This window comes from Myxocyprinus asiaticus, chromosome 8, assembly GCF_019703515.2.
Source record: "Myxocyprinus asiaticus isolate MX2 ecotype Aquarium Trade chromosome 8, UBuf_Myxa_2, whole genome shotgun sequence".
NCBI lineage: Eukaryota > Metazoa > Chordata > Actinopteri > Cypriniformes > Catostomidae > Myxocyprinus > Myxocyprinus asiaticus.
The window spans coordinates 4,804,387-4,816,591 of NC_059351.1; the positions used below are offsets into that span (position 1 = coordinate 4,804,387).

Here is a 12,205-nt window from a genome sequence, read left to right on the forward strand (position 1 = left end):
CTCTCGTAGCATTTTGTATTGCGGAGGTGGAAGAAATTTCAAAGTTATCGCGCTTTTCATTTTTTTTAAATTTTATTTATTTATTTATTTATTTTAGTAACGGCAATACATCGAAACTCAGCCGACCTGCTTAGAGTTTTTTTTTTTTTCTAACTATGATATAGTATCATATGATTGAGTAGCATGAATGTCCTGTCACTTGATGACTATAATAAGTTACCTTGATAATAAGGGCGACATATGGAGCTTGAGAAATAAATAGGCACGCTGTAGGTTTATGAGTGTTTGGGACCTGATCAAAGATTTAAGGCCCCTATCATCATCATCATCATCATCTTCATCATCATCATCATCATCATCATCAATATTTTACCAGCGGTGATATGGGCAACCGATAGTTTAGCAGGGGACATTTTAAACACTCAGACTGACTTTAAGAAACCTAGTTAAAGAGATACACTTAATGCTGATAGATCCAACATCTCAAGAGTCTCTGCTGTTTTCCTTCTATCATATTGAAAGAAAAAAATTACATTGAAGGGCCATAGCCCTAGCTATTAGGCCATAGCTATTGTAGTTATGATTTCTGAATTACTTGGCCTTCTAACCTGTGAGATTCTATGTCTTTCCTAATGACATCAACTAAACAGATTGGACTTAAAAAAGTATTCAAAATGTGCTTGGTTTCTTATTTGATTTATTTTGGGTTAAAAGAATAACTATGCCAGTTGCTCAAGGGCAGGATGTAATTATACAGTTCATGCCTCATGAGAAAGGCCAACCTTGGTGAATGCAATTGTGTGTGTGTGTGTGTGTGTGTGTGTGTGTGTGTGTCTGCTTATATTCTGCCTTATACATTTTTACACTTTCTCTCAAAATCAATTTCAAAAATATGTGAATTACATCCTCAAGTCCCCATTTCACTGCTAGGTACAGTGGTGAAATGACAGTGAAAGTCCCTCCTATTTAGAGCACTTTTTAAATATTTTTTTTTTTTTTTTCACTGGTAATTAATGAAACGTCTCACCATTGTCACAGCAATTTCATTAGAAAAATCTTGTCAAAGCAATGTGCTAGCTTGATTTAAAGGGCACGTAGTAAATACAGTATGTGCAGAATTGCAGTGGGGGAGGAAAGATCCAGTTAGGCCAGTTTAAGGTATGTTGGTCCATGAGCTTTTGTTTTTGTTTGGGCTCCACCTTACAGTCTCTGCTGTCATACTACCTGCGTTCTTGTTTACATTTGTGTATGTATGCATATTTTTTATCGAAAGTGAAAAGCATCAGAATTCATCAGCAACGACGTAATCACCGGAATCTGTTGTTCCTGCGGTGTTTAACATTTATTCTCTCTGTCCGATCTTATTTTCACGATATTCTACGATATTTAAGGGTCAGTTCACTAGAAAAAAAAGAAAAAAAAAAGAAGGAAAAGAAATTAAAAGTTGTCTCATCATTTACTCACCCTAATGTTGTTTCAAACCTGACTTACTGTCATCTGTGGAAAAAAGAGACATTTTAAAGAATGCTGACACTGCTCTTTTTTCCATACACCAAATGTTTTTTTTAAGATGAACACATTTTAATTTATTGCAAAATTCCTTCAAATTGAATTGAGCAGTTTTTATTCAAATAAAATCAAAATCAAAATATTTTAAGTCTTATTAATTTAATTTAGTTAAACTTGAAACAGTTCAGTTTAATGTTATTTTGTTATGAATTTAAAATGTTTAAATCTAAAATAAAAAATTGAGTGCATGTTAAAAAAGAGCAGTATAATAGTACTCTTATAACAGTTTAAGAATGTATAATGAAAGTGAATGAGGACTAAAGCTGTCAGTCCCCTAACATTCTGCTTAACATCTCCTTTTGGGTTTCATGCGAGTCATACTGGTTTGAAACAACATGAAGTTGAGTAAATAATGACATAATTTTCATTTTGTGCTGAACTATTCATTTAAGTTTAATACACTGACATGCTGGTTTTGAAGTACTAATGTGAAGAGATCCTTGACAAGAATGTGGCATAGTAGGTTTTGCATTTCTTTGCATATTGAAAGTGCATTCGAACTTGCCAACCACACGCAAAGCATCCATTCGCCAGTCACTTATCCTCACTATAGCGTCATTCTTTCCGGGTATGTAATGTCTTTAGTGGACGTCTTGGATAGGGATATGTTATCATCATCATCATGGCCTTTCTACTATGTGTGGTCCTGGAATGAGCTGAGGTTGTCACTGGATTTTGTAGGAAGTAGCTTTGTGACCACAGTGTTAGAAACAGGAGGAGAGATTTAGATAGCGTTCATTTGTTATCTAATTTAGCAGAAAAAGGAATTGTCACGGTCAGTTCACCACGTGTCAATTTGTGAATGGTTTACCTATTAACGATTTTTTTAATGTCAGAAATAAAAAAATAAAAAAATGCATCAAAATATGATGTCTTAATGTTTCTTTATTCTTATTTGATACATCTAAAAAGCATCATTTTATAAGCAGCGGAGACTATGAAATCCACATGAATGGTTGGAGACACACCTACAGTACATTCCCAACACACTCCATTTACTCTTTTATCACACCACAACTTTTAACTTTTCAAGTTTGACAAAATTGATGAATTTTCAGAATCCCATTTAGTAATGTTACATTTAGTAATATAGTTATTTATTCATGAAGATTAAACAAATTGGGATTGTTGGAACCATGTCAGTTGGAGTTGTTTGATTGGGTATTCATTAGCCAAGTATCAGTCATCAAAATGTGTCACCTGACTGTCTTGAAGGCATGTGAAATGGCATGATGATATCATTAAGCTGTTCCTGCTTGTGTAGATAACCTCTTTCGTTTAGACACCTGACTTTATCTGATGCACTATTTTAATGGTAAATGCAGTGTTTCTCTCAAGAGCTTGTTCTGTCTGTATGTGTAGATTTTTGTTGTTAAAGGAATAGTTCACACAAAATGGAAAATTCTGTCATTATTTAGTCACCCTCATGTCGTTCCAAACCCTTATTACCTTATTTCTTTGTGCAAGAGAGTTTAATTCTTTTTTTAAACTTATTTTTTCCATTTCAGACAACAGTGTGATCATATGATCAGTTTCATCTCAGCGTTTTCTGTGTGTTTAATAGCGAATGATTCTCCTTTCTGATGGCTAGGAAACCTGAACCTTCCATGAGTAACACAAGCTATGGCGTTGCCAAGGCTCAGCTTGACTCAGGCAGGGTTACCATGGCAACCGTCAACAGTCTGGTATAAAAAAAACTTGTAATAGTGATAGCCCACCTGAAACGGAGAGAGCCAAATGGTGGAAGGGTCACATTAGATACAACAGCCATCATTTTAAAAGCAAGACAACCTGGAAATTTAGCTCAACAGCTGGCTTTTAAGGGCCAGGAAACTGAAAATCCCCTCTTAATTTTTTATTCAACATCACTGAAGCAAGTAGATTTGGCTTAATTCCAAATTAGGCCAAAATAGGCCAAATTCACTATGACTGAACCGCTCTAAACACCTGTTTGTTATTTACATCACTAAATTTCACAGCAACCTTGGACAACATATGTAAGGGTGGGCCCCTCTTACCCAATTAATTGTCTATAAGGACCTATAGTTTCCCTTTGTCACAGGGCCTGGGACAACATTCCTGGTTGTCGCCCTATTTACAGGTGGTGGTTTGGTATGGGATGCCGCTATAATACGGTTTCATTATTAACCACGATTAAAAATGTCACGGTTAATTTAACCCCAAGAATTTAGAATCCATGGTTAAAACTGTGAAATGCTTTATTTAAACATGGCAAAAATAATATATGTAATGTATAAATATGTAATATAACAGAGTTATTCATGAGATTTTGTTAGCCTAAATGTGAAAATTCTTGTGCCTGTGTGGGTACTGGAGCTGTTGCTATGGTAATGGACGGTGGCCGCGTGGTGCTTAAATGGCCAGGTGTCGCAAAAAGAACGTGAACTTTCAGTTCACGTGAAACTGGGGCTACTACACACAAGACTCCAAAATATAAGCACTCTGGTTACATTGAAGTACATCACTGAGCTTGAGATGCGCATAAGCGGTGTCATGCTCTAGATTAGAGCGTCTCTTATTGTATACCTCCTATTTATTTTTGTGTATTTATCAGTTTTCTTATTGTAGGGCTGCCCTTAGCATCCACATATCCCCCAGAAATACATCAGCTTAGACATGCAGTTGTAATATGATAAGCATTTTTTTTTCATCAATGCTGTTGTATAATGAAAAATTGCAAATAATCGTAAAACCGGTTAACCACGTTTGTTTTCTCCGATGGTAATCTCACCTTCAATAGTGGATTTAAGCATGGGTGACATGGGCAGCTGCCCAGGATGGCATCTTGTGGGGGGGTGGGGGTGGGGGTGGGGGTGGGCCCCCCCCTCCCCTCCCCCGGTCAACAACTTCGGGGGCGTTCTCATTTACAATCGCCCACCCCACTGATCAACAACTTTGGGGGCGTGTTGAAGCGGGTTTCGCCCAGGACGCCATACAAGCTAGAACCGCTACTGCTCACCGTCAAAAACTCACACCATTGCCATGTTACAGACATAATCTCATGTTCTCCACTCGGTTGAGATATCCAGGATAAGCACACAAATACAGCATTGTGAATAAAGAAACAGATAAATACAGATCTAAACCAAAACCAACCAAGCTACTGTACAGCGTTCCTCCTTCTCACTTGTAAACAGCGCTGCTCTTCCAGCTGTGTTGCACGTGCGTAATTTCTCGTGTTTCAAATGCCAATGCGATTACATCACTCGCGCATACCGCTGCAGAACAGAAGTATGATTTAGAGTTAAAAAAAAGTACTTAAGTATTTATCGTTTTTGCACCAAAAGTGATCATGTTGCTTTAGAAGACATTAATTTAACTGCTGGAGTCGTAAAATTGAAGCTTCCACATGTGCTATGTCTCCGTGGCAACACACTCAACAAGCCACGTGATAAGATGTGTGGGTTGACAGTCTCAGACGTGGAGGCAACTGAGATTCATCCTCTGCCACCCGGATTGAGGTGAATCACTACGCGACCACGAGGACTTAAAAGCGCATTTGGAATTGGGCATTCCAAATTGGGTGAAAAAGGGGAAACAATCCCCAAAAAAATAATGCTTCCACTTTTACTTTGACAGTGACATGGCTTTTGTTTTTAGAGAGGAATTTTCCATACAAGACTGTTGTTTGAGCAATTCTGGGGATAGAGCAAAGGGACAAATTTCATTTGGATGAATGCCGAAATGAGGGCAGAATTGTTAGAAAGGATGCTGCCTGTTTATAAACATAGATGACACAGGGTTCTCTTTACATTATAGAGCCTTTATTTTGTCAGAACCCTTTTACTTTCTCATGGTCTTTGTGTCCTTGCCTCTTTATCTTGGTCTTTCTCCTCTTTCCAAAAACTCACCCCTCCCCCAATGTCTTACACCTGTTTTTTGGTTCCCTAGACTCATGACCTTTTGTAGATTATGTTCGTTAATTACGGTGTGAGGCTGAAGAGAAACTTAAAGATGACAAAAGAGAACAACAAAGCCTTAGGGTCTGTTTATAATATGTTATTAAAGACCTTGGCTGCTTAGACATGCAGCAATTTCCTGAGAATCAGTGTTAAATGAGTTATTTTATTTATTGCTTTATCTGACTCAGACTCCAGGGTGATGTTCACACCACAGCTGAATCAGGCCCAAATTAGATTTTGTCCCACACACTTGGTACAGATACGTTTTTTGAATTGAAGTCACATTGACATTTTCAAATCCGATAAGAGTCACTTTTATGTGTGGAAATAAATTGGATATTTTGTGCAGTGTGACTTCAGAGTAAACAGCCAGATTGGTTTTTATGTGATTTTTTTCATCAACAGGGTTTTTCCTGCATTGAACATTTTTCGGCAGCTGCCTAAGTGAAAATTCAGACCAGAAAGCACATTTAATGAGATTTTAATTTAGATGTGATGAGGTCGTACGAGTTTATGCGAACAACATTGAGCAAGACCGTACAAAATAGCCAACTCGTAAATTAGGTATGAATTTTCATGAGATTGGTTTGGGACCATCCTATCTCTGGAGCATGCAGGTGTGCGCGTGTCACCCAGGCTTCCCTGGATACCGTGCCTCAGACCACAACAGTTTAATGTCCCATGTTATTCTACAGAGAACATTCTAGTTTTAAGTAAACGGAGCATGGACAGCAAAAAAGCATGTAATTAGCTTTTGTATGTGGTTTGAAATCCAACTGAAATTAGATTTTGGGACATACGTTTTAGTCTAAACGGTCAGATCGGGTTTGAGATTTGTTTCCTCAAACGGCACACAAACAACATCATACAAACAGTAATGCATAAAAGTGCCTACAGCGAACTCCAAACTCACGTATTTTTCCACACTCTTTTCCCATATAGTGTACTGTAAGGCATTCGCTATGCAGTGAATATTGAATGTATGAATAATATGTAGATTACAGTAATGCATCTGATGCATGTTGTCTCATGCAACTCATGAGTTCAGCATTGCAGCATGATCACATGATCACATCCACTTTTTCCACACTAACGGCTACTCTTAGTTGTTGTAGAAGAATGTCTCTTGGCATTGTGCTGTCATTGCTAAGGCAACTGATGCAGATATAAGAGAGATGAACTTCACTGTCTAATGGACAGACAATTATGGATTTAATTTCACTTACAAAATGACAGCACAGACAGTCAGTCCTAAAGATCAGTTTTGAAAAACTAATAGGAATTGGGTGAAGTATACACAAAGTCTAAATACCTCTGTGTGCTTGGAACCAAAGAGGCTTTTTGGTGTAAAACGTCTGTGTATAGGTGACTTGTCTGTGCATGTTTGCAAAACGCGCTGTGAACTTTGTTCATTATATCAGTAATATCAGAGGAACAATCTACAGTGTGATAGGCATACACATGCGAACTCAGTTCTGACGCACATTTTCTGTGACACACACAGTACACAGGGTGCATCTGGTCCTGCAGGTTGAATCAGTCACTTTGTATTGGGTTCAAATGCTCTGTAATTACAGTGAAAAGTTTGATTTGGGGGATTTGTACTTTTATGACCTTGAATAGTCAGAGCTCATATCAGCAACGTCGACAATAAAATAAAAACAAATTGTCGACAAAAATTTCCGTTGTTGAATAGTTGTTTGATCTCATTTAACGTAACATGAGATCATATGAAACTCTAATAATTGCACGCAAGAGGAGCACTGCAGCTTGCGCCTGACTGAGGCGAGGAAGATTTACACAGCTCACAGTCCAGATGCACTTTAAACTTTCCTAACAGCTTCAAGTGATGTAGATTGCAAAGTATGAGGGAATTATACAAAAATACCAAACAAGTAAATACAGAAGCACTCTCGTTGTGGAATAAGCAGAGCTGAAGCAAAACTTGCATGTCGAGCGTCCTTAAAGGAAACACTCCGGAGTTACATCTTTAATTCAGTTATATTTAATGCGTCATAGCTTTAAGTTAAAATAATAAGGAAGCTGGTCATGTAAATAACTACAAACTCCGAAGCTGGCATTTCTCTGTGCAGTCAGCGCCTCTTCTGTGAATTGCACGAATGTCCTGATCTAAGTGAGAGAGATTGAAACTGCACCCGGCTGAGGAACACTCGTCCCTCAAGCACGCATGCTTGCTGCAGCTAGATTATAACGTGATGGCTCGCGACTTATTGAACCATAATATATGCATCACTGTATGTTTATTATCGTGAAGAAAATTTGCAATACGCAGCTTTATTAATAAGAGAGAGTTTGTTTTTTTTGTGAGTTAAAGATGGATTGAAGTGAACAGAAAGGTGAGAGAGGGTAGTCTTCACCCCATTATACACCGCAACAAAATACGTTTTTGATTTGTTTTTGTTTTGGCTTGTTTTCCAATATAAATATCTAAAACTCTTTTAAAACAATGTACATGTACTTTAGCAGCTATACTGCAGAGGAAAAAAATGTTATCTGAGAATGTTGAATATAATATTAAAAATATCTAAAAATCCTTTAAAAAGGATGCATTCACCTCAGAAGCAGCATATAAGATATTTAGACTTGCTTTTAGAGAATAGATCTGGAATATAAGTATATTTTGTCTTTACTGCACTCGCAGAACTATAACTAAGTGAAAAAATACACTTATATACAAAATACACTTATATTTAAGATACATTCTCTTAAAGCAAGTCTAAATATCTTATATGTTGCTTCTTAAATAAATGTATCTTTTTTTTTTTTTTAAGGATTTTTAGACTATTTTAAATGGAAAACAAGACAAAAAAAGTACATTTGCAGTAGTTGTTTTTTTACTGAATTAAACTTAATAAAAAGTATTTTTTCCTTTAATTCAGTGAATGTCATTTAGAGGTACTTTTGAAAGATGATTTTGTCCTCTTTATTGTTAGCAAGCACATTTAATACAACCTTTTAAGTTGGGCACAAGCTGAATAGTCGGTTAAGAGCTAATAATTAATCATTGCAATAATCGTAGAATAGTCAAATGATCATTCTAATAATCATTAGATTACTCAATTATCAAAATAATCATTAGTTGCAGCCATATAGCGCAGTAAAACTTGTAAAAGTTTATTATCTTTCCAACACTTTACCCTTGAGTTTTAGCTCATTGAACAATATAATTTACATTTATCCATTTGGCAGATTTTGTTTTCCAAAGCGACTAAAGCCGCTCTACACAATTTTTGGGCAGATTTTGCTGTCGGAGACAGATTTCTGAGGTCTGCAACAAAACCCCCGGATCGCAGACAAATCGGTGCTCGCTATGGTCGGTGATGCTCATTAAAGCGTTAGTTCACCCAAAAATTTAGATTTACTCACCCTCATGCCATCCCAGATGTGTATGACTTTCTTTCTTCAGCAGAACACAAATTAAGATTTTTAGAAGAATATTTCAGCTCTGTAGGTCCTCACAATGGAAGTGAATGGGTGCCAAAATTTTGAACAAATAAAAAATCAAAATCCACATAAAGGCATCATAAATGTAATCCATATGACTCCAGTGGTTAAATCCATGTGTTTAGACACAATATGATAGGTGTGGGTGAGAAACATATCAATATTTAAGTCATTTACTATCATAAATTCTCCTCCCTGCCCAGTAGGTGGCGATATGCACGAAGAATGTGAATCACCAAAAATTGTAGGAGAAGAAAGTGAAGGAAAAAGGACTTAAATATTTTTCTGTTTCTCACGCACACCTATCATATCTCTTCAGAAGACATGGATTTAACCATTAGAATTGTGTGGAGTACTTTTATGTTGCCCTTATGTGGATTTTGGAGCTTCAAACTTTTGGCACCCATTCACTTGCATTGTATGGACCTAAAGAGCTGAGATATTCTTCGAAACATTTTTGTTTGTGTTCAGCAGATGAAAGAAAGGATGGCATGAGGGTGAGTAAATGATGAGAGAATTTTCATTTTTGGGTGAACTAACCCTTTAAGTATGAGCAGTTAAGCGACACAATCTAAGTCGGTCTTGAGCTGTCACAGAAGCTGCGATATTTTCAAGCGTGTTTGATATTATCTCCACATAATCTTGTGTGATTAGAGATAAAGAGTGAACCGCTCCAGCCAAAATCCACATAAAGGCATCATAAATGTAATCCATATGACTCCAGTGGTTAAATCCATGTGTTTAGACACAATATGAATCTTTGTACAGGAATGGAAAGCCACAGTTTGATCATAATTGTGTTTTATTGTCATAAACTGACAAGAAATATATGGTCTGTGCACTCTACTTTACATTGTGCTATGTTTTATTTACCTCCAACTCTTTTTCCAAAACAGAAACAGACAGCCTGCCCGCGTCTTTCCAATCATTATTTCAGCCATACTTCTTTTCTCGTCTCTTCTTTTGTTTTTCAGCCAAAATCAGTTAGCAGATAACTTTTGGACAGCAAGCAGATCGTAACCATTTATTTCTGAAAATATATTGTGATCACTATTTCTTGCTTGAATTATTTGAGAAATGTTTTTTTTCGCTGTTGGCCAGGGATGCCTAAGATCTTGTAGTTTCTGCACATCGTCTGTGATCTGTTGTGTAGTTTGTGCGTTGCTACGACAAGAAGATGACAGATGACATGAAACCTTGTTGTGTAATGTGAGCAGTACAGTGATTCAGGTAGTCTGATAGTCATGTAGTGAGACTCTAAAGTACATTCAAGGTACATTTCATTAGTTTGTGTATTCTTATCACATGACCTTAGCATTATGGTGCCATGCTTTACAGTTGAGCTACAGGAATGGAAATTTATTAAGTTGAGGAAAGGAAATTACAAGTCAGAAAGTGCAAATTAGAGGGTGCTAATTTGAGCAATAAATCAAGTGACATTTTATATATATATCTCCATGAAACCTGTCAAAGCATTTCATTGGGACTACAAAAAAACAAAACAGAAAAAAGTAGTATTGATTAACGTAATTGTTTGGTACATGGGTTAACAGTAAACAACAGTATCACTAATCATTTCTTGTCTTTCTTTCTGCAGTCATGAAGTCTTTCTACCTGCTTGCCACATTGCTGTGGTGTTTAATGACGAGTTTCTCCTGGGCAGCTAAGATCGTGGTGGTTCCTCCTATTATGTTTGAGAGCCACTTGTATATTTTTAAGACCCTGGCTTCTGCTCTCCATGCCGATGGCCATGAAACAGTCTTTCTAGTCTCTGAAGGTCGTGAGGTCTCACCATCCAACCATTATCGTCTCCAGCGCTACCCTGGAATCTTCAACAGCACCTCTGCTGATGACTTTCTCCAATCAAAAGTCCGCAACATCTTCTCAGGTCGTCTTACGGCACTAGAGCTTTTTGACATCTTGGACCACTATTCTCAAAATTGTGATGCCGTTGTTGGGAGTGCTTCTGTCATGGAACAGCTAAAACGTGAACAATTTGACCTTCTACTTGTTGACCCCAATGAGATGTGTGGCTTTGTCATAGCTCACATCCTAGGTGTCCAGTACGCAGTGTTCAGCACAGGACTGTGGTACCCTGCGGAAGTTGGGGCACCTGCACCCCTGTCTTATGTCCCTGAATTTAACTCACTACTAACGGACCGTATGCCATTGTTGCAGCGGGTAACTAACACAGCAGTGTACCTCGTTTCCAGATTTGGTGTACAGTTCCTGGTGCTACCTAAGTATGATCGCATAATGAGAAAGTACAACATCCAGCCATCAGTGTCCATGCATGATCTGGTTCAGAACAGTCAACTCTGGATGTTGTGTACTGACATGGCTTTGGAGTTCCCAAGACCCACTCTCCCACATGTTGTTTATGTAGGGGGCATCCTCACCAAACCCCCCAGCCCATTGTCACAGGTGAGAAAACCACTTTTATTACCTTTTTTAATACATTTTATTAACATTGTTTCATTATTCCCAATGTTTTTAGAGCCGTTACTCTTTTTATTGCCTTCTAATTAGACATGTGCAAAACTTCATACAGTATTTTCATAATCATATAGTCGTGGGTTGTCTGAATGACTAGTCTGTCTTTCAAGGAAGCCCTGTATAATCATGCTTAGTCATGTGTATCAGACATCAGTCAGACACGTTTATTAGGAGATGTTCATTTAGGGTATGTTCTTGTGTTCAAATACAGCTGGACAGATCACACTAGAATGGAAAAGAATAAAGGGGTCTCAAGACCCGTTTTTAAAGTTGAACTATTTTAAAATGTAAATCTTTAACTTGACATGTCATAATAAAAATGCAGCAGATATGGTGTGAGGTGCTAAAAAACAGCTAGTGACGTGACAGAACAGCTAAAGACATCCATCTGCATGTAAACATTGACCAACTTCTCAAAAACGGTTGGAAGATGACAGTTGGTGGACTAGTCGATTATCCTTGCCCATCACTGCTATTAATTTGCCTAAGACCTTTATGAACTGTGCATTCAGATCAATTCATACACCAAAGTTTTTTGTCTACTCAACAATATAGGGTGCATAATGTAATTAACTAAAAAATCCAGCATGTGGTGAGAATAAACACGTGGCTATAAAGATTTTAAGAAAATGTCCAGTATATTCAGGACATTTTGTGCAATTTCATTCCATAGTCACAATTATATCAAGTCTTTTGATTTTGCTGTTATGCCGTTATAGGGTGTTACGGTTACAAAGGCTGTTCTTATCGAT

At 37.3% G+C, this 12,205-nt stretch overlaps 1 protein-coding gene across 1 annotated transcript in view; it reads left to right on the forward strand.

The window, feature by feature from the left end:
* LOC127444494 (2-hydroxyacylsphingosine 1-beta-galactosyltransferase-like) overlaps positions 1-12,205 on the forward strand; it is a 40,605-nt gene that overhangs the window by 243 nt on the left and 28,157 nt on the right. The window contains exon 2 of the mRNA XM_051703869.1: positions 10,555-11,381. Coding sequence (XP_051559829.1) covers positions 10,557-11,381 — 825 coding nt within the window. The 5' untranslated portion in view covers positions 10,555-10,556. The remainder of the gene's footprint in view (positions 1-10,554; positions 11,382-12,205) is intronic.